At 33.4% G+C, this 21,360-nt stretch overlaps 1 protein-coding gene across 1 annotated transcript in view; it reads right to left on the bottom strand.

The window, feature by feature from the left end:
* LOC114324987 (probable G-protein coupled receptor CG31760) overlaps window positions 1–21,360 on the bottom strand; it is a 1,828,242-nt gene that overhangs the window by 945,199 nt on the left and 861,683 nt on the right. The window contains exon 4 of the mRNA XM_050641487.1: window positions 20,221–20,421. Coding sequence (XP_050497444.1) covers window positions 20,221–20,421 — 201 coding nt within the window. The remainder of the gene's footprint in view (window positions 1–20,220; window positions 20,422–21,360) is intronic.

The following is a 21,360-nucleotide window of genomic DNA, read 5'->3' as shown; positions in this document are numbered from 1 at the left end:
TAACTCGAGTTATCTAGTTATAGCATTCAGTGTATGTCGTATTCACGATTATTTCGATTAAATAATAGCTTGATAACTTATCTTTGTCAACTTTTAGCACTGAATGTTAGGGGCATTTGAGTTTTATCAACTTTCGTCAATCATAAATAAATACTTAACCCGTTTGGAGCGAGCTATTAAGTTTTTACACAATATGGAGGCAAATAAAATACATCTTGTGAACTAGTTATCTCAAAAACATCAATTTTGGAGTTATTAAGTTATAGTACTAAGGCGACGATATATGATCGATGTTTCCATGGTAACATGCACAATACAAGCACAATTTAATATTGTCAAATAAAATGTGTTGGAGCAAAACTTACCAGGAATTACCTTTCAAAACTGTTCGAAAATAACTGTTAATTAGAATTTTAAATAAATAAGGTAAATATATAAATTTTAGGAATATTAAATAACTACATGTATATGTATTTTATTTCAATTTATGTATATAATATACGTAAAAGCACCTAAATTATTCAATTTTGAAGTTTAAACTCATGACGTCATGACACAACCGCATCCATAGAAAAAGTACAGTATACACATGAGAAAATGACATATTTCTCCCTGTTGTACAATATACTATTCCTTATGTATAGTAAGGAATAGCTATTTGTATAACAAGGGAGGAAAGTGCTACTTTTCCTCCCGAGAATGAAGTTTACTGCCCGACGCGTAGCGGAGGGCAGTAATCATTCAAGGGAGGAAAAGGCACTTTACTCCCATGTTATACATATGGTTTTTCCACCTTCCTCAAATAACAAGTCATTTTTTCATTTTTACTTAATTTATTTATGTAACTAACCAACAAAATTTATTAAAACTAAAACTAACAAGTAGGTACAATATAACTGTCAACTGTCAGATATAAGTAAAATTATTAATGTAAACATTGTTAAATCAAAATAACAATTTACTGTTTTTTACCATTCTGCAAACTACTGGGTGTTTTATAAATAAACGTTAAAATGTATAGATACTTAAGTAATAAAAAAAGATATTGCACAGGGCGTCAATAAGTTATATTTCATGAATGAAATACTATGACGTCACTTTTACTTTTCCTCCCTAGGGAGGAAAAATATTTTCCTCCCTAGGGAGGAAAAGTACAACTTTGCTCCCTACAATCAGGTCCGGAAAAGTATACTTTCGGTAGAGGTGGGTGGAAAATAACATTTTCGTACAGTTATTTTTCATTTCCAGGCAATGGCTAAGTATAAGGAAATATCGAACGTTTCTTTCAAAAATATCTACATTCCTGACCGATTTTCGGAAAAAATTATTATTATGAAAGTTAGAAAGTGAAAAAATAAAAGTTTAAAGTCCCCCTACATGATCCTGAAAAAATTTGTGTCATTAATTTATTACTAAGTTGTTATTTTTAATTATTAACAATGAGCGCTGAAAGCGTATTTAGGCGGCTGTCAATGTGAGTGCGAAAAAGATGCACCATTCCGGCAGTCCAATGGTGCATCTTACTCGTACCCACATTGATGGCCGCCTCAATACGCTGTTAGCGCTCATTGTTAATAATTAAAAATAACAGCTTTTTAATACATTAATGTCACAAAATTCTTCAGGATCATGTAAGGGGGCTTTAAACTTTGATTTAGTCACTTTCTGACTTTCATAATAATAATTTTTAACAGAGTTAAAGCCTTGAATATAACTATTTTCGCGTTTTTCAAATTTTAAATCGCGTATAACTCGACAACAATTAATTCTAGGGAAAAATCATAAGAGATTTTTTGCTCATAATGTCCCAAAGAATCTAAAAAAATTGGTACGAAGTGAAAAAATTTATTTTTTAAATTTGTTTAAAAAAATTGTTTAAACAATTATCCGACCGCAGCACCTCCCGGCACCGTGTATTTGTTATAAGGACCTTTTTTTAAGTAAAAACGTTTGTGCAAAAAAAGACGGATCGAAATAATTTACCTAACGGGGGCGACGATACAATCTGGACTATATGGGAAGTTGCGTGTTACATATATCGATCGGATATCGCTTTTGGTATGAGAGCTTCCTTACTGTTGATTGCCAACACCGATGAAATGTTAATGTTTGGGGCAGTATTCTGAGCGAGTACGTTATCGACCCATATTTTGTTGACGAAAATCTGAATGGAGCAACTTTTATAAATTTCTTAAAACAAGTTTTTTGGATCCTTCTTAAAACTTTCCACTTAGCGTGCGAACAAACATGTGGCTCCAATTGGACGGAGCTCCTGCTTATTTTTGACGTGATGTTAAGAACAACCTCAACATAAAATTTAGAAATAAATTAATAGATAGATTCCTTCCATATATTTGGCCACCTAGGTCACCAGGATTGACCAAGATGTTTTTTTTTAATGGGGTTATATTAAAAATATTATAAATGCTACACTTCTTACCCTACTACTTCAGATGGGATTTTTATGAAATTAATAATTTCGGACGCTTTTACATCTATAACACCAGCTATGTTAAATATTGTAAACAAATCATTTAAAATCGCTTGCTGTATAAAAATTTTGAACATGTATTACATAAGTGGTTAATATCCATGGTGTTCTGTAACTGTAAATTTTGAACACCCTGTAAATATATGTGCAATAATCAATCATGGGATGCATTAATTATAAGATAATTATAAGCTATATTTGTCATATAACAAACAACGAAGTCATGAGGAGAGTCAACAAAAGATTGGAAATATTGGAAACCATCAAGACACGAAAGCTGCAGTACCTGGGACATGTTATGCGTAATGAGAGATACAACATACTTCAGTTGATTATACAGGGGAAAATCCAGGGCAGGAGAAGTGTAGGAAGGAGTTCGGATACACATCAACCGAACTATTCAGAGCAGCAGCATCTAAGATCAGAATCGCGGAGATGGCACGTGAAGAAGAAGATTGTCATAAAATGACAATGTCATATAATGACATCAATTAACTTCATCTTTTGTTTTAAAATCGATTTACAGATTAAGAATTTAAATAATTGTAAGTTACGCAAAAACTATGACACCTAGGTATAGGACATCCATATACCATTCAAAAGAGGTAAATTTTTTCAGTTTAATTATAAATTAAAATACATGGTGTTCCATTTAAAATAAGCATCATATGACACATTGAATACTCCAATAACGAAACTGTAAATTTTGAACACCCTGTAGACAACTGTGTAATAATTAATCATGGAATACATTCAACCAATATCCAGCTATTTAGGTGTAAAAGTAATATTTTTATAATTTTTTAAATAACTTGAGAATAAGCCTTCTTTGAAAACTTTACATTTTAAGAAAAGTCAGCATAACTCAGAACACTCTGTATATAGGTATAGGGAAGCCTTATGGAACTATACCTTATTTTCTGCGGACAATTAAAAAATGCAATAAAATACAGCGTGTTCCATAAGAAAAAATATAACTTTGATACACCGCCATTTATTGGGACACCCTGTATATTTCAAAATAATTTTAAGATGCAGCTTTTATCAACTTACAAACTATTAATTTAAAATTTTTTTCAAATCTTTTACCATTTCGCTGTAATCTTCCGTCCCGTTAGTGGTGACTCACCCTGTATATCTGAGCAATATTTTTCTAACAATAAAACACTGAAAACGTTTGTTTTCTATACTTCCACAAAATTTATTATAACTAAGTGACTACAGCTGTTTCGGCAGAGTGCCTTTCTCAAGTGATATAGTTTACAATGTGTTTGCCTTTTTAAGTCTTCAACTGAAGAGGTTGAGGAGTGGGGAGCTGTTTGTCTCGAGTTGGTCATTCAGAATTATATCTGTATTTTTCAGTTTATTACTTTCCATGGATTCTAAAAAAGATAGCTTAAGGCCTTTATTTTGAATATGCAGAATTTGAAACTCTTCATTGAAAGAATGATTATGATCTAGAAGGTGAAGTGCGTATGTAGAAGTGTCTGTTTTTCTATTGTTGAATGCCCTTTTGTGTTCTGCTATCCGTTTGTCAAAAGTTCTGCCAGTTTGACCGATGTACGTTTTCGGACAGTCACCACAAGTTAGTTTGTACACACCACTCTGTAGTTGCTTTCTCTTTCGGCTTTTATTGTTCTTAATATGTTTGCTTAAGTTGTTGTTAGTTCTGAAAGCTGGTGTTATTCCTTTCTTTTTTATGTATCTGGCTATTTTTGTTGTTATCTTGCCAGTATATGAGAGAGAGAAGAAGGTACTGGGTTCTTTCTGTGGCGGTGGATACACTAATTTCAGGGCTTTCTTATGGAGTTTTTGGTTTAAAATTTTGTTAACTGTTTGTTCGTTATAGCCGTTGTTTACTGCTATGTGTTTAATGATGTTTAGTTCTATCTCGAAGTTATTTTTTGTCATGGGAATTTCTGTCAGTCTATGTATCATGCTATGGTAGGCTGCTAATTTATGTTGTGTAGGATGGGATGATGAATTGTGTATAGTTGTGTCAGTATGGGTAGATTTATGATATACGGAGAACTCATGTTTGTTGTGTAGTCTGGAAATCGTTACATCTAGAAAGTTTATGGAGTTATTCTGTTCTGTTTCTATTGTAAACTCAATATTATTATGAAGTGAATTAATATATGATAGAAATTGGTCAAGTTGTCTGTTAGTTCCTGTAAAGCATACTAGTATATCATCCACGTATCTGCACCAATATAAGAACTGTTTAAATACGGGATGTTTAGAAATTGTTGTTTCAAGTTGGTTCATAAATATATCTAATAGCAATGGGCTTAGAGGATTACCCATAATAAGCCCTGCACTGTTGTTTGTGTATATTTGATTATTGAATTCAAAATAGTCTTGATTTATGCAAATTTCAAGAAGGTGTAAAATTTCAGATGCAATGATCGGATTTGTACTATTATGGTCTAAAAGATTCTTAACTAAAACAAAAGTTTCTGTAGGAGAACACTAGGAAAAAGATTTTTTACGTCAAATGAAATTAGTCTGGAGTTGTTGGGCAATTGAAAATGTTGTATTTTATTAACTAGTTCTAGTGGGGGGGGGGGGGGGTCAACGTCAACCTCACCACCCAAAATCATCATCAATTACCCAAAAAATATAAAAAATATCGAAAACCTCCACATTTCACCCTCCGTAACTCTGGAACCGTTGATTTTATAACAATTACGGATAGGACCATTTTTGTTTTAAATTTTATTTAGAACGTTTTTATATGTAACATTGTCTACGCTTAAACATAGTTTTAGAAATTTTTAGGAAAAACATAAAGAAACTACTAATTTACCGACTTCTCCCCCATCTCCCCCCCCCCCAAACCGGACGCTCAAAATGGTGTAACTTTTTACTGAACAATATGTGGACCATATAGAACAATTTGGTGTTGGAGGAAAACTTTTACTTTGGATGTCTGGGTTAGGCCTTTTTTGGACCAATTATACTATACTACCTCCGTAACTTTGGAACCGTTCATTTTAGAAGGATTTTGTATAATGCCTTTTTTATTTAAAATTTAATCTGAAACATTTTTTTGTATAGAAGGTTGTTCATGCTAAACCTTATAGTTTTAGAAATATTGACGAAAAACCTAAAAAACTACGAATTCACCGACTTCTCCCCCCCCCCAAACCCGACGCTCAAAAAGGTATGACTTTTTTCTGAACATTATATGGACCATATAGAACAATTTGGTGTTGGAGGATAACTATCACTTTGGATGTCTGGGTTATGTCATTTTTTGAATCAATTCTACATACTGAATGTGCGATTTAAGTGTTGCGACAAGTTCTCCAGGCCAGGATATGGAAATTGGTGCGAGTTTCGGTGATAGCACTGACAAAACAAGGGAAGTAAAACTTCTTCTAACAATTATCATTTCCATAGCTGTTGCGTATATATCGAGCATTGAAATAATCAGAACATTTCTCTTTTACACCCAATGGTGGTGGGGGAAATTTTGTATTAAAAACTTAAAATCAAAAACCTAAAAGAAGCTAAATCTATAGGAAAAAATAGAGTAAAAGTAATTTTAAAATCTATTTTGGATGCAAATTATCTAGTAACACATAATAAGTTAAAGGATGAAAATTTAAAAGCATATATCCCTAACCATCTCTTGGAAATCAAGGGAATTTTTCAAGATGTAGATACGAGGTATGATACTGATTATTTGAAAAAACATATAGACTCTTCCGCTAAAATTACCGACATTAAAATAATTCATAGAAAGGTAGATAAAGACGGTAAAACAGAATACGTCCCCAGACGAAATATTATAGTTACATTTGAAGGAAATGTTTTGCCAACTCATGTCGTAGTTAATTTTGTGTATTTGCCGGTAGAAAGATGTGTAGGCCGGGTAACACATTTCTAAGCAATGCAAGGGGACACAAGCATTTTGTATACGATGTACAGAAATTAAAAATGAGAGTCACATATGCGAGACTAAAAAAACCTTTTGTATACATTGTAAAAGTGAAGATCATATTTCGATCTCCAAAAGTTGTCCCGTTTATGGGCAACAAAAAAAAATTAAAAATGTTATGTTAGATCAAAAAATCTCCTTTCTAGAAGCAAAAAGGTATAATGAATCATCTTTTTCAGGATTTGTTAGTAACAATAAATTTTCGATGTTGTCAAATCTTGAAGAAAATGTCCAAAACTACCTAACGTATCTGATGACATTACGTCATCTTATCCTACCTTTCCAAGACTGTATATGAAAAAACCAGCAAACTTTACTCATCCTGGACCTAGTAGGAATAATACTGAAAATAATGCACATAAAAAAAGGAAAGTAACTACTCCTGTCCAGCAATCCCCTACAGATTCTACCACCTTTCCGTTTAGATTTGGCCCGTTACAACCTCTACCACCTAATCCCAATAAACCTAATACTTCAATAGATGGTAATAAAAACAAGATAGTTATTTCGTTAGTAAATTTTTTTTCCGAATTTATAAAAAATGTCAAATCAGTTGAGGATGCAAAAACACTGGATAATAATTTGTTAGCTAAGGGTTTAAATACATACTGTTCTCGAGGATATTTTTAAAGGTACCTACTTAAATTTATGACTTTTTAAACACTAAGCTTAAAATTATGCAATGGAACGCTAGATCAGCTGTTGCAAATAAAAAGAGCCTACTTAATTTTCTTACTAAAAAAAATGTTTATACAGGGTGTTTCATTAATAATTGTCCATATAATAACTGGACAAAGCTTAGCACAAAATACGAAGATTTAACCTAAAACACTCAAATAAAATATGGTTCCTTACTGAGTTACAGGGTGTTTTATCTAAAAATTTAAAAACAATTTTTGTTCAGCATTTTAAAACTATTTGACGTATCCTTTTCATACTTGGCAGGTAGTATAGCTACTGTACAAACTACTAAATTATGTTAAACAAAGGTTTATGGCTATTACCAGAGGCGTACGACGGGGAAAGTGAATTGTTTACCTTTCCAAATTCTACGCCACTGGCGAAATTGCTATTTTAGTTAAATTTTCGGATTCTCCAATACTTTCTGTGAAAATAATATACTCTTCATTTGTAACGATAAAGTCATTAGTTTTCGAGATCTTTGAAGTTAAAAATGAAACGACACGGTTATTTTGATTAATGTATTGTGTCGCTTACGTTTTAATTTCAAATATCTAGAAAACTAATCATTTTATCGTTACGAATAAAGAGTATAATATTTACCTAAAAAGTATTGCCAAATCAAAAAATTACACCAAAATAGCAATTTCGTCAGTGGCGTAGAATTTGGGAAGGGTCAACCAGCCACTATCCCCTGTCGTACGCCTCTGGTAGTAGCTAGAAACTTTAATTTATCCTAATTTAGTAGGGTGTACAGTACCTACACTTTCTGCTAAGTATGATAAGGATACGCCAACTAGTTTTAAAGTACTGGGTACAAATAATTTTTAAATTTTAATCATATGAATCATATCATAAATTAATCAAAATAACTGTGCCGTTTCATATTTAACTTCAAATATCTCGAAAACTAATGACTTTATGTTTACGAATGAAGGGTATATTATTTACGTAGAAAGTATTGGAAAATCTAAAGATTGTAATAAAATAGTAATTCCTCCAGTGGCATAGAATTTGAGAAGGGTCAACCATTCACCATCCCCTGTCGTACGCCTCTGGTAGTAGCTAGAAACGTTTGTTTATCATAATTTAGTAGGGTGTCTAGTAGTCGCACTTTCTGACAGGTATGAAAAGGATACGTCGAATAGTTTGAAAATGCTGAGCAAAAAATTTTTTTAAATTTTTAGATATAACACCCTGTAACTCAGTAAGGAACCACATTTTATTTAAGTGTTTTAGGTTAAATCTTCGTATTTTGTGCTAAGGTTTCTCCAGTTACTATATGGACAATTATTAATGAAACACCCTGTATTGTTCTTTTAAGTGAAACTTGGTTCAAAAATGACGTTGTACAGTGGAACCTCGATTATCCGTCTCTCCATTAACCGTCACCTCTGTTAACCGTCAGAGTACATACAGAAGTTGTATTGACTACATAATCAAAAATTTTAATGTAAAAAAAATAAAATAAAAAGTTAATTTGATTTGTGATGAGGACGCAAACGGCTATCCATTGCTGGCAGATAAAGAAATCGTTGAAATGGCAACAAAGGTTTACCAAACAGATTCAGAAGCTGACGCTGACACAGACTTGGAATTTGACTGTAGCTATTTTGATGAACCTATTGTAACTGACAAAGATTTGCGTAAATAATCTAGAGAAGCTGCATCGCATTTGCAATAATTCATCGAATGGTATTCTCAACAAGAAGAAGCCAATAAATTAGATTGCATGATCTTATGCCGATTAAGAAATTCAGCCATCGCAAAATGTGAAGCAACAGTAAAACAAGCACAGATTTAAGAATATTTTAAATTGATTCGATTGTACTCAAAAAATCCCTCTTATATTGTCACACAAATCCCTCTTATATTGTCAAACAATCCATACAAATGAAATTTGTGATTTGCACTTTGAATTTTTTTTAATGTTCTGTTAACCGTCTTTTCGATTATCCATCATACCCTTGGTTCCGTGCCCTGACGGATAATCGAGGTTCTACTGTATATAATTTTAAAGGTTATAATATTGTTCGTCAAGATCGTACAGACGGTTTTGCTGGTGTCGCTGTTTTGGTAAAAACGGGTATCCGTTTTGAAATCTTAAAATTAAATAAAAACTTCAATAAATAGTTGCTTGCCTATTAAAATTAATTAAAATAATACTCACTTGAGTTTTCTCTCTGTATATAGATGTCCAAAAACCAAAACCAGAATAGAAGATTTGACAAACTTATTTTCCCAAGTGAAGCACCCCTGCATTATTGGGGGTGATATGAATGCCCACACTGCGCTCTGGGGATAATCAAAAAATGATAATATTGGCGATCCAATTGTAGCGACCCTACAGGATCTTGATTTCATTGTGATGAGTAACGGTCAACCAACTTGTCAAGGAAATCCAGGACATTCAGATTCTGTGACTGATATTACGGTTTGTTCCCCTTCCATTTTTGCTAAGACATTTTGGTCTGTAGATTCTGATACACTTGGATCAAATCATTTTGTTGTAAAAATAGAATTCGAATACCCAAGGGCTGTTAATGAGACTATGTATCTTAAAAGTAAATGAAATATTAAGAGAGCCAATTGGGATATGTACGCTGAAATAATCGAGAATCTGTTAAATGAAAGTGAACCTATATCCCCAAGTACTGAAGAAAAATATAGCTTTTTATTAGACTGTATTAATAAAGCTTCCACACAATCTATTTGCCAATATAAACCCTTTAAGTGTAAGAAACGGGCTCCTTCACCGTGGTGGGATGCAGAATGTGATCTATTTGTTGCAGAAAGGAAAAATGCATTAACAAAATACAAGCAAGATCCATCAGTGGAAAATTTTATTAAATGTAAACAAGCTAGTGCTCATGCTAAAAAATTATTGAAATCGAAAGCCAAACAAAGCTGGGTTGATTGGTGCTCAAAATTAAATAAACAAACTTCGCCTACTTCGATTTGGAATCAAGCGAAAAGGATGAACAGGAAAAGAGTCAATGCTCCATTACCACTAGAAGATTCGTGGATAGCAGAGTTTTTCGACAAAATTGCACCACCATATATGAACAATCACGAAGATTTAATGTTATTCAATCCGAATCATAGTCATTTTCTCTTAGAACCGTTTACCATGCTAGAATTGGACTGTGCCCTTAGTGATCGTCCCAACACTTCTCCTGGCCATGACGAAATTAAATATATTATGCTATTGAATTTACCAATTAATGCCAAAAGTTACTTCTAAATATTTTTAATCAGATAATTAGAGAAGGTTCCAACATTTCAGCCTTCAAACATATTATTGTCCTCCCTATACCCAAACCTGAGAAAAATCCAAAATTAGTTGAAGCTTACAGACCCATATCTTTATTATCTCGCCTACAAAAAGCTCTAGAGAGAATAATTAAGGCTAGGTTAGAATGGTGGTTATTAGAGCAGAACCTGCTACCCAAAGAACAATACGGATTCAGGAAAGGTTTTGGTACTTTCGATGCATTGGCTACCATAGTTGTAGACATTCAAAACAATTATTCCCGGAACAATTACATACCAGCATTATTTCTTGATATAGAAGGTGCTTATGACTCCGTGTGTCTAACAGCACTTAAAGAAAAAATGACAAGAATATTTCAAATTCCAGCCCAATTTGCCGCTAGCATTGTTAATCTTTATTCAAACAGATTAGTTTATTTAAGAAAAGATCAAATGCTCATATGTTCCATAATCGTGAACAAAGGATTACCCCAGGGTTCTGTATTGAGCCCTCTCCTGTTTAATATGTACGTAGCGGATTTGTACAATATTAAAATTAATAACATACCATTCAACCTCATACAATAAGCAGATGATTTCTGCATTTGCACAGAACACAAAGAATATGAAAAAGCAATTAAAAACTTGGATAGTATCTATCAGCTACTTCAAAAATGGCTCCATAAAAACAATTTTGAATTATCTTGTAATAAATCTCAGGTTTGCATTTTTACCAGACATTGTATACCTAACAATCAAATAATTAAATTAGGAGAGCACCAATGCCCATTAAAAAATAAGGTAAAATATTTAGGGATTATGGTGGCTCCCGCCTTCTGAGCCACCCTGGATACTGAGGGGTGGTTACCCCGACTATGAGGGTTGATGTAGTAAATATAGTTCGTTGTTAAGACATTTATTTACACGTTAAATATATCACAGAAAATAACTGGTAGTATATTATTTACTTGAAATCGATGTTACCCCGTCGAATCTCAACTGCTAATTGATTTATCTGTTCTCGTAAAAATATAATTAAAGTTGGTTATTGTTTATTTACTGTTTTGGTAAGCGGGGTGACCGTGATTTAAAGTGCTGACTGTTAATAAACACCCACTGAATATTATTGCAACTCGACCTTGTATCAAATACTAGCATGCAAAACTAGGTTACTCGTATTTATTAAACAAACATTACCACGGGCATTTAATTATTAAAAGGTTTATTTGTAATATGATGTTTATTGAGATGCTGTGTATCCCAATTCATCTTCCCCTTCCCCCGAAAATTTTCTGACTACGGAAAAGGAAGAAAATTTTTCTAATAGTACCACTAATTACTTGCTGCGTTTTACGAAGTACAATATATACATTTTTCCTATAAATACTAATTAGATACAAAAAATAAAAGTGAAAATGTTCGTTATCTAGACTGTTCCCGTTTCATTTGTCACTCACGGTGTTCTCGGATTGTAAGCATATAGTCTATTCTTATGTATTTCCTTGATTTTATTGTTTTCCGATCTGATCTTACAATTAACATTATTTACCTCTGTTATTGTGAAAGGGCCTACATAAAGACTATCAAACTTACCATTCTCTTCCCTTTTTACCAGGACTAGGTCTCCTATTTTAAATTGTTGTGGTGTTGCTTTGAGCTTATTCTTTTCTTGTCGCTCTTTTTTGTGCTTTAGTAAGAAGGTTCTAGCTCTCTCGTGTGCGCTTTGTAGTTTGTAACGTAACTCATTGTAGTAAGCATCTATATTGTAACATGGTTGAACCTCCTGTGTAAGGTCTTCTGGTAGGTTAACCTTCCTGCCATATAATAGTTCAAACGGTGTGTAACCATGGTACGCGTTAGGGGTTGTATTGTAGCAGTATGTGAACATCCTGCAACACACATCCCAATTTTCTCTGTCTTCATCTATGAATGCTCTTACGTACTCGTTTAATGTTCTGTGTAGTTTTTCGCAACTTCCAATGGACTGTGGATGGTATGCCGTTGAGAAGTTGTGCTCTATTTTTAATAGCTTTGTTAATTCCTGCATTACTTCATTTTTATATTCTGTGCCTTGGTCTGTTCTTATTTGCTTCATGAGTCCGTATGTTGGTATGAAATGATCAAAAATTCCTCGGGCTATTGTATCTGCTTCTTTATTGCACACGGGTATGCTGACCGCGTATTTAGTAAGTTCACATAACATTGTTATACAGTATCTATTACCTTCGTTACTTTTAGTGAATGGACCTATCGTATCTATATATACTATGTCCCATGGTTTGGAAGAAGTGTCCGATATCACGAATTCTTCGACATGTGTTTTTTTCGGTTTATTAATTTGACATTTATGACATTGTTTAACGTATTTTCTTACGTCTTTTTCCAAATTTTTCCATCTAAATCTTGCTTTTAGCTTCTTTATGAGTCTGTTATTTCCTACGTGTCCTCCAAACATCGGATGATTGTGATATTCTTCTATTAGCCTGTGTTTTTCTTTGTCTTCTTCTATTGTTTCTGGTACTTCACATACAGTCGGAAAAATTAAAGAATACCCATGAACGAACATATAAAACGCGCTGTATTTTCCTGTCACCGTGTCACAAAGAAAATTGTCCAGTGCAAGTACATGTAACAATAATTATTACATGTACTTGCGCTGACCAATTTTTTGTGTGACACGGTGACAGGAAAATACAGCGTGTTTTATATGTTCGTTCATGGGTATTCTTTCATTTTTCCTACTGTATGTATATTTCAACATTCTTTAATATTTTGTTTCCTTGTTTAATAAATTCCTCAATTGTGCACACTTTAAAAATAATATCGTTTACGTATATTTTTACTTTACGTATGCATTCTCTACCGCCAGCTTATCAAGCTGTGCCAACATTTGGTTTAAATCGAAATGATTGAATCCTGTGGCTATGCTCTTGCTGCACTTTATTTTGTTTTTGACCCTAATGCTCAGCCTTGGTGAGATTAGTTCTGCTCCAAAAGACAAAATTGGTAGTCTATGCGCCTCTAAATTATTTAGTACCTTTCTTACTGTCTGTTTGTGGGCTTCTGGCTGTAGTGCGAGTTCGCTTTCTGCCTTCGTTTGCCTTGCTTCCTTCTTATTTTCTCTTGCTTGAGCTCGTGTTATAGCTAATATATGGGTATTGTCTATGTATAGGTTCTTTAGTTGATGTAATGTTATTCTTGAAAGACTATCTGCATAGTTATTTTTCCCTGTTATGTATTCTATTTCGAAATCGTATTCCTCTAAATCTAATCTGATTCTTGTAAGTTTCGAAGTTGGTTCTTTCATTGCAAATAAATGTGTTAGTGGTTTATGATCCGTTTTTACTAAAAATGTTGGTGCTCCATATAAATAACATTTGAAATGATTAATTCCCCAATGAATCGCTAGTAATTCCTTAACGATTATAGGTTTATTACATTCTCCTTTATTAAACTTCTTGATGCGTATGCTATAGGTAGGTCTATTCCGTTATAATCTTGACTTAAAATTGCTGAACAACTCTCGTTGGATGCGTCTGTTGTTAGGATGAATTGTTTATTGAAATCTGGATATTTTAGGATCGGTGGCTTCATCAGAGATGATTTAAGCTTATTGAATGCTTTTTCACATTCTTCTGACCAAAAAAATTCTACTCCTTTTCGTGATAATCTGTTGAGTGGTCTGCATATTTCAGCAAAATTTTGAATAAAACGTCTATAATAGTTACAAAATGCTACGAATCTTTTTGTTTCTTCCGCTGTCTTAGGTGTCGGGTATTGTTCAATCGTTGCATATTTTGCTTTGTCTGGTGATACTCCTTCCTGAGAAAGATCATGTCCTAAATATGTTACTTCTCTTCTAAAAAATTGACATTTTCCTGGGTTAAGTTTCAAATTGAACTTTCGACATGTCTCAAATGTCTTTTTCAGGTTGTCTAGGTGATGTTTTTCAGATATTCCTATCACTACTATATCGTCCATGTAAAGAAATGCTTTGTCTGGTGTTAATCCCGAAAATGCTATTGACATCATCCTTGAAAAGCTATTTGGGCTTACATTTAATCCAAAAGGTAATCTGGTAAATTGAAATGCTCCATTTTCTGTGCTAAACGATGTGTATTTTCTCGATGATTTTTCTAATGGTATCTGGTGAAAACCTGACATTAAGTCTATAACTGAAAACCATTTTGCTCTTCCTAGTTGATCTAGTATCGAGTCTATCCTTGGTAAAGGAAATTTGTCTGTGACTATTTTCTTGTTCAGTTGTCTAAAATCTATGCATAATCTCCATGCTTTATTTCCATCTATCGCCTTTTTCGGTACCAGTACTACTGGGCTGTTGTATTCTGATGTAGACGGTTCTATTATTCCTTGGTCTCTCAGTTTTTGCACTTGCCGGTTTAATTCCTCTGTTTGTGCATGAGGTGTCCTATAGTTTTTAATGTATACCGGAGTTTGGTCTTTAACTCTCAGTTTCTGCTCGTAGAAGTTGTTACATGTTAGCATGTCGTGCCTTAGGGCGAATATATCTGAATAATCTTCACATAAAGATACTAACTTATCGCGTATGTATTCTGGAATGTCTAACTTCAATGATTCCCGTAATTCCTTTTTCCTATCCTTGCTGTCGTTGATCAGTCTATATATGTTGAATAATTTAATGTCTAATGTTTTGATTTCGTTTGTCTCTACTTTTACTGTTTCGTAGGTTGTGTTAAAAATTTTGATGTACGGATTATTACTTGAAATAATTGCTCTCGCTATAAATATTCCTGGTTGTATTTCTTGTTGTTCCACTATCCTGTCGTTCTTCAGCGTTTGAAAAATTTTTACGATTCTGTAAATTTCACATCTGGGCGGTATTATTATCGTGTCATTATCTATATTATCCAAAATGTTTGTACTAATGTAACAATCGTTGTCCTCTTTAATGTGCATTCTAAGGTTAGCATAGTCTAGTATGCATTGAAAATTTGAAATGAAGTCTCTCCCAATGATTCCGTCGGCTGGAATAGGAAAGCTGGGTTCCACTAATTGAAAGATATGCTCAAATCGAGATCCTTTTACTTCTAGTGTTGTTTCAACTTCTCCCATTGTTTGTAATTCTCCTTTAGTTACTCCTTTTATTTTCGCTTTTGTGTTTGGTTTCACATGTTCCTTCATAAAATCTTGTGAACATTTCAGTATTGAAATATCAGCTCCTGTGTCTATGATAAAGGTATTTGTGTTTTCTAGGATTCCTGTTTTCATTCGTACAAAATTCGTTAGGTTTAAGTCGAAGTTGTAAATATTATATTCCACTTCTGACTGTGTACTTTCCTTGTTTCGTTCATTCAAAACCCCAACTGCTGGTTTTCTGTTTCCTCTTGGCTGTCTTCTAACTCAAGTAGCCTTACGTTTCTGTTTCGTCCTCCTCTCTGGTTTCCTCTGTACGTTTGGTTGTTGAATTGTCTATATCCTCTGTTGGAATAATTCCGTTGGTTTCCTGTTTCTTCTCCTTCGTTCCGTTGTCCGAAGTTATTTCTTCTTCCACTGTCGTATTTGTTGTGGTATCCTCTTCGGTATTGCTGTTGTCCTCTCCTATTTTCATAATTCGTCCTATAATTGAACACTCTTCCCTGTGTGTTCTCCTCTGTCGTATCAATCGATAAAAATTTAGATACTACTTCCTGCGGTGTTGTGAAATTACCTGCCTCCGGTATTAACTTTGCTCTATCCGTATTATCGTTTCGCTTCATTGTTGCTACAACTGTTTCCGTTGTGTATTTTTTCGCTAGCTCCAATGGCATTCCTTCCGCTATGTATGCTACTTTTAACTGTTCCGCTAATTCCTCTACTTCGGATGCGTACACTGCTGCATCTTTGTTTCCTTGCCTTTTCTTTGTTAACTTGTCTATTATCGTTTTCGGATTGTCACCTCTTAATTCTTTCTTCAGTGCCGCTGCTATAAGTGGGATCGTATCCTCTGTAGTTATCAGATTTCTAGCCTTATTAGTCAATCTTGTTTTTATTAATGTTATTGCTGTTTCTTCATGTCCTTCTGCTATTTTTCCAAGTAACTCTAATGCGTCTAAAAATGGTTGTAATTTCCCTGCGCTTCCATCAAACTCGTTGGGCAATACCTTGCTTGCAATATTCAAAAATTCGTTGATTGTCAGAGCCATGTTTAATATTTTTATCTCTTGTTTTATGTCGCTTTTTCCCTCTTTTATTTCCTCGTCAATTTTTTCCTCTATCTCCTCCTCACTTTTTTCCTCTTCTACTTCTTCGTCGCTTTGTTCTTCCTCTATTTCCTTGTCGATTAGTTGATGTATTGAACTTGGAACTACTGTCCTTAAGTTTACAGCTTGAAATGAGCGTATAACTTTGTCTCTTATTTTTCCGAAATATTTGTTGCACGCTTCTCTTTGTTTGTCCGATAGCGCTTCCCAATTTTTCTTCGTTAAATGTGTGAATTTGTTATACAATTTACTTAGCTGTGTCGTTACTTCTTCTTGTATATCCTTAGATTTAGGTACTTTCTTCTTCAAGACCCTTCTACTTTGTCTTGTTACTTCTTGCGTAATCTCCTCAACTATTTTGATGAAATCTTCCCAAGTAACTTTGTTGCTACTCATTTATTCATAATTTTCTTATTCCTGTACCCGTAACGAACGCATAAATTTGACAGTCTTACGCGGTATAGTAAATATATATGAAAAATATTATGTCAAAAATAGTAAAAATATAGTAAATTGCCATAAAAAAATCAGTATATCACTCAATATAAATCACCATTAAAAAGGGGTCTACTGATTAGCCAATAAAAGTGTAATAAAAATCAGTAGTCAAATAATAAATGGATAAAAATCAGCAAAGATAAAATATATTGGTAAATATATAAAAAACCTTATAAAAATCAGTATCAAATAAAATGTATCATTACGTCCCATAATAACTAATATCAGGGTTAAAAAAAAATTCTGTATGTTTTGATAAATATTGGTATCATAAGGAAATTAAAATAGAATAATTAAGTAAAAATAGGTAAAACTTAAAAGGTAATGTGCGTCTTAAATGATAATTACGTTAATATTACTTTATACTTTATATTTTATATTATACGAATCAGGAAATACCATAAAAATAGATAATATGGACTCACCACTTTTACACGTTTGTGTTCGTATCACCAAAAAGTCCTCGCTGCACGTTCCATAGCATTGTCCCACGATGTTCCATATGGTAGTTCCGTCTCCATTCCATTCCATTCAGCTCCATGTCAAGCCTGACGTCTCCATTATTTTCCATGTAGGTACCACACTGTTGTCTAGGGTGGTCGAGGTGCCGGAACATTGACGTTTTTCTCCATTTCTATACTCCTCTACCAGTCCTGTGACGTCTTTCCAGTCTTTCTTCCCTGGTCTTGGATCGCCATATGGTGGCTCCCGCCTTCTGAGCCACCCTGGATACTGAGGGGTGGTTACCCCGACTATGAGGGTTGATGTAGTAAATATAGTTCGTTGTTAAGACATTTATTTACACGTTAAATATATCACAGAAAATAACTGGTAGTATATTATTTACTTGAAATCGATGTTACCCCGTCGAATCTCAACTGCTAATTGATTTATCTGTTCTCGTAAAAATATAATTAAAGTCGGTTATTGTTTATTTACTGTTTTGGTAAGCCGAGGTGACCGTGATTTAAAGTGCTGACTGTTAATAAACACCCACTGAATATTATTGCAACTCGACCTTGTATCAAATACTAGCATGCAAAACTAGGTTACTCGTATTTATTAAACAAACATTACCACGGGCATTTAATTATTAAAAGGTTTATTTGTAATATGATGTTTATTGAGATGCTGTGTATCCCAATTCAGGATGACACTTGACAAACATTTGACTTGGAAGGATCATATTGAGGATATGTTAAACAAATGCAACAAGGGAATAAATTTCCTTAAATCGATTAATAAAACGTGGTGGGGTGCTGATATAGACGTAAATTTATTATTTTACAGAGCGTGTATTCGCTCCATTCTGGATTACGGAAGCATATTTTAAGGATCAGCCAGTAATGTATTGCTAAATAAAATTAACGTAATACACAATTCAGCTTTAAGTACATGTTTAGGTGCTATGATGTCCACACCAATTCAACCCTTGTATTTGGAAGCCTTGGAACCACCTCTAAATATCAGACGAAACTTCCTGACCGAAAAATTTCTGGTAAAGACATATATAAAAAATCAATCCTTATACACAAAGCTCACCACTGTGAATTGCTATGATTTGTCTACTAAATACTGGGAAAAAAAGAAAACGTCTTTATTCTGCGAAGCTCTGCAACATAATATGGAAGCATTAAAAGAGATAGATATAGCTATGTATACACTTCAAAACATCTTATATGCAATATATTGTTCAAATACAGATATCTTGGTACCCAAATATAGTGAAAATATACACATAAATAGAAAGATTGTTCACTCAATATTATCAGAATTCGAAAACTTCGTCGTTATATATACCGATGCTTCCAAATCATCAAACGGCACTGGATGCGCTTTTTTTGTCTCGTTGGAACGAATAGAACACACATTTAAATTGGAACTCCGAGACCTCTATTATTACAGCAGAAGCTCTTGCAATATATGAGGCCTTACTTTATGTAACAGAAAGTAACTTGGACCATATAGTGATATTATCAGATTCTTTATCAGTTTTGACCTCTATTGGGAAACCGGGATTGCCAAATACGTACAGTTGCCATTACATTTACAAAATTAACGATGTCAAACAAAAGTTAGTAACAAGGGGCAAAAATGTACTCTTTGTGTGGATTAAAGCACATATAGGTTTGGTAAATAATGAATATGTAGACCAATTAGCAAAAGAAAGTATTTTGTCTGGTAGAGAAACTTCTTATAAAATCACGGCTTGCGACTTTCTGGCTTCCTTAAAATTAAGATTATACCAAAGATGGGATAATATATGGAAGGAATATCCCATTGTTAGCCCAAATACATACACTTCTCCTCAAACAGATATTCCTTAAACTCCTTGGTATAAGTTTTTTAATGTACCTAGAAAATATGTTACCACGATCATTAGACTGAGATTTGGACATGCTTGTTACCCCAAACATTTATTTAAACTTAAGGTTTTAGATAATGATCGATGTGAATTTTGTACAGAAGAAGGAAACCTAGATCATATATTTTTCAGTTGCCCCAGAAATACTATAATTTCATCCAGATTAATAAATAATTTAACTTATTATCACTACTCGAGGACTATAACTCGAGAACAGTGTATGATTCCTTAGTTATGTTTTTAAGAGATAGTAAAATAACCATGTAAATAAGTATGCATTAGTTAATAACGTAACCTTTGTTTCTAACCCAATTGTTAAATTCCTTTCTTACCGTGGCCTACTGTTTTATATCTTTTAAAAAAAATGCCTTGATGGGCCCCTAGGCGAGAAGAGAGTGACCCTGTTTAAGTGTTTATTGTTTTGTATATTTATTTTAATATAAACTTAGACAATCATTTTTATCATGTTGAGTCTGGCTGAATGACTAAAAGTCTATTCCAAAAAAAAAGCTTTTGTATATTTCTTTAAGTTTAGATTAATAGAAATCTTCAAATATTGTCAACGCGTATAATATATAATAAAATGTATTCGAGTTTGTTCGTCTTTGATAAACAAGCTAAAATAGTACGTTAAACTAATCAGCAATTGCTTTGAGAAATTTTATATGTTTGTGGGTGCAAATGTGCAAACTAGTATGGAGAGTTATAGTTGTTGTAGTTTAAGTTTGGCGTACATAAAATAAGTCTAATTCTACAATAACCTTACCTTGACATTTCCGTATTTCCAAGTGAAAAAGACAACAATGGGCAAACAGCAAATGATAACGCATGAGAGAATCAAAATAACCGTCCGCATAACCCAGTTTAGAGTAACCACACAGGGCCGTTCATCCTCACACGATTCACATCCTTCTGGACAAGTCAGACATTCGAACATCCCTTCTTTATCGTATTGGTTGTCTTCGCCCTGAAAGAGAAAGCACTAAATTAGTCTTTACAGTAAAACATAACTTACAAATTTTATATATTTTAGCTAAAAGGAATATCTTTTAATTGCTGATTGTGTTGAGCATATAAGGGCTGTAATGAAGCTCTTCCTACTTTTATTGTGTTACTTGTTACTTGTAAATAATCGACTTTGTTGATGTGAAAGTACAAGTCAACGCATAAAAAATATTAGTAGTAGATGAGCGACGTACCCCCAAAAAGATACAGAAAAACAAAAATAACCCCACAATAAAAAATTACTGCTCCACACCAAGTGCAATTGATTTGTAATAGCCTTTGATACTGAAATATCATTATTTTGTACGAATTTATTGCATAATAAAAAAAAGTTAAAAATACGTATGGCAAATAGGTACTTTTCCTAGGTAAACTTGGCAAAAATTAACACTTTTATCTGTTTGCATTTTTTTGAAAAAACCACTTTCTTGAAGATATGATCGCTTTAACACGTTGGCTACCAATGACACTGTGAGTTGTGGTACCATATATGTATCACCCGTGATCAACTGCCTTGGTTTATTCCTGTACAATGTGTATCACCGGTGATACCATGCAGAGTATAGTTTAACACGTTGGCTCCTATATGAATCACCGGTGATACACCAGCTTGAGTCGCTGTTATACCGGCACAAATTTGTATAGAGTTCACTCTCGTAACAAGTACAATGCGGCTATAAATTTATTCTCCGATTCATAGGTGTCGATCTGTACTACTTAAATATTATATTGGAATAAGTTTTAGGTGGGATTTGCTTATGATCACCGGTGATTCACATGGTATATGAATGAACCAACACAGTATTGTTTTCGTGTTTTGATTAGTTTTTTGGTTATTTCATTCTGTAAGTGTATCTAGGTTGTTTCCATTGTTTTTATCGAAAAATATGGATCCTAAAGA

The sequence above is a fragment of the Diabrotica virgifera genome, chromosome 10 (assembly GCF_917563875.1).
Source record: "Diabrotica virgifera virgifera chromosome 10, PGI_DIABVI_V3a".
Taxonomy (NCBI): Eukaryota; Metazoa; Arthropoda; class Insecta; order Coleoptera; family Chrysomelidae; genus Diabrotica; species Diabrotica virgifera.
Note: the sequence above shows the minus strand (reverse complement) of the source record. Positions and strands in the feature narration are given on the sequence as shown.